Raw genomic sequence first — 2,260 nt, forward strand, 5'->3', positions numbered from 1 at the left:
GTATTATCTTTATTCCTATTTTACACACTGGAAAACTAAGGCAGAGAGGTTAAGCAGCCAGCCAGCACCTCCAGCTGAGAAATGGAGGAGCCAGGGTTCACACCTGAGCAGGTGGGTCCCGGAGGGTGAGTAAGTGGCCCTCTGGGATGTCCCTGTCTTACCTCCATTGGAGAGCTGAGGAGGCGCAGCTGGGACAGTGGCTGCAGTTCTGCCAGTAACAGTCCAGGGGCTGGGTTTCCTGGCCGTGCCAGGCCCAGGGGCCTTCACGGGGGTAGAGGGCTCCCAGGGCCGGCTGCACTGAGACTCCCCAGTCACTGGCCTCACTTCCTCAGTCACGGCCACGCTGCGGCGTGGGGGCATCAGGGTGATGAACACAGATGAGGCGACCCTCTTCTCAGGCTTTGAGGCCATTGCTCCAGGTCCTGTGGAGACAGGGTCAACACAGCTTAGGGCTTCCCTCCTCCAACAGGACATAAGGGGGTGGCCATCCCCGCTCCTTGGGCTGATGACCTTGCCCAGCACCAGTCCAGCCAGCCAAGGGTTCCCAGCGGGGGAGGCAGGTGCCTGATGTGGTCACAGGGGGACCCCAAACATCCCATGCCTCTCCCCAACAACAATGACTTTCTTGGCATCGGGACTTCAGAAAGAGGAGTCCCCAGAGCCAGGCGACCCCCAGGCCACATCCCTCATCTGCAATCCAGAATCTCCTTAAAGAGCTTTAGTCCTGCAGGTCCCAGGCAGCCGCTGTGGAGGCGGTGAGAAGTCAGAGTGTCTCAGCAGGGATCCAGTACCAAGACCAACAGCATGCTGGCCCAAACCACGCTGGGCGGGAGGTTCCCCTGGTGTAGAGCTGGCCTTTGAACCCCACCCTATGGGGCTGCCCTTCCAGTGTTGCTCCCTAGGTCCCGTCTCCAAAACTACATCTGGGCCTGGGCCTGGGGAGCCGTGGGGGCTGTGGATAGTTGGTCTCCACTCCCAACCCTAGGCCCTGAGAGATCAATCTCTGCAGCGCATATACATCACAGTTTCTGTCTCCTCCACCCTCCAAAGCTCCCTATGACCTCAGAATAAACTCTGCTCCCATGGCTGCAATCTCTTACTCTTTGGCGCTGTGGTGGGACCAGGCCCTGTGTACCTAGCTGGGTACTCTAGAAACTGAGCCCCAGCAGTGCCCCGCTGAGCACCCCAACCCTGGAGCCTCTCCCACTGCCTGTGCTGCTCCCTTCTGTCTTTCTTACCTGATGCACAGCATAATCGTTACCTCCACCTCTCCCCTCCCACCCAATAGTGTGGGCGGCTCAGCGCAAATGACACTTTTGCCAGGAAGCCTCCCCGGGCTGCTGGCCCTGGACCCCCAGCAGCAGCAGCATGGGCAATGACAGCTAACACAGGACACGCTGGGCCACTATCAAGGCCTGTGATCCCTGTCTAGGGTCACCCCACCTGCCTTCTCCAATGCCAGTGCCACTCACAATGCAGGTGACGGCACAGGCCTGCAGTAGGCGACACTCAACATTAGGAAAGGGCCATTTATTTCCATCCTAGGTGCTTCCTGCAGACAGCAGCCTCCAGAGTCTTTGCTGGGCACCCAGAGAACCTGCTCAGAGCTAAAAGTGTGTCCTTTATCTCTCTCCTGCTTTTTTGGCTGGCACCCTGACCTTACCCTGCAACCCTGAACAGGAGAATAGAGAGGAGGATGGGCCATAGATGCAGCAAGACGCCAGGGCCCCGGATGCTGGACTCAGAGCCAGAGAGGCCATTCACAGGCCCCTGGGCCCTCTTAGGACTGAGTAACAGCATACTCTCCCAAATTCCTCTTAAGTTCGCTTACACATCTGGTTAAAAACACACATAGCCAGACTGATAATGAAGCAGCTTTGAAAATTTTTCTTTTTCTAGTATGAAGGCTTGAACCCAAGGCTATTTCCCCAGCCCTTTTGTTATTTTTTTATTTTGAGGCAGGGTCTTGCTAAATGATTTAATCTAGCCTGGGCTTGAATTTGCAATCCTCCTGTCTCAGCCTCCCAGGGTGTTGGGATTACGGGAATGCACTATCACACCCAGTGTAAAAATTCTTTACAAGTACTTCCCAAGTGATTTTTGGAACCATATGTTTATAGTGGCTGCCATAGTATTTAATTTTATACTTCATTAGGAGCTTAAGAATACATTTTTGGGGCTGGTGAGATGACTCAGTGGTCTAAAGCACCTACTTAGAACAAGTTTAGCAAAGCACAGGAACCACGGTTCAATCCCCCAG

At 54.9% G+C, this 2,260-nt stretch overlaps 1 protein-coding gene across 1 annotated transcript in view; it reads right to left on the reverse strand.

Annotated features, from left to right (window-relative positions):
- The window catches only part of Fblim1 (filamin binding LIM protein 1), a 21,312-nt gene that overhangs the window by 16,431 nt on the left and 2,621 nt on the right, over positions 1 to 2,260 (reverse strand). Inside the window, exon 2 of the mRNA XM_004637703.2 lies at positions 162 to 422. Within this exon, the coding sequence (XP_004637760.1) occupies positions 162 to 411 (250 nt within the window). The 5' untranslated portion in view covers positions 412 to 422. The remainder of the gene's footprint in view (positions 1 to 161; positions 423 to 2,260) is intronic.

The sequence above is a fragment of the Octodon degus genome, unplaced genomic scaffold, assembly GCF_000260255.1.
Source record: "Octodon degus isolate 3935 unplaced genomic scaffold, OctDeg1.0 scaffold00092, whole genome shotgun sequence".
NCBI classification, from domain to species: domain Eukaryota; kingdom Metazoa; phylum Chordata; class Mammalia; order Rodentia; family Octodontidae; genus Octodon; species Octodon degus.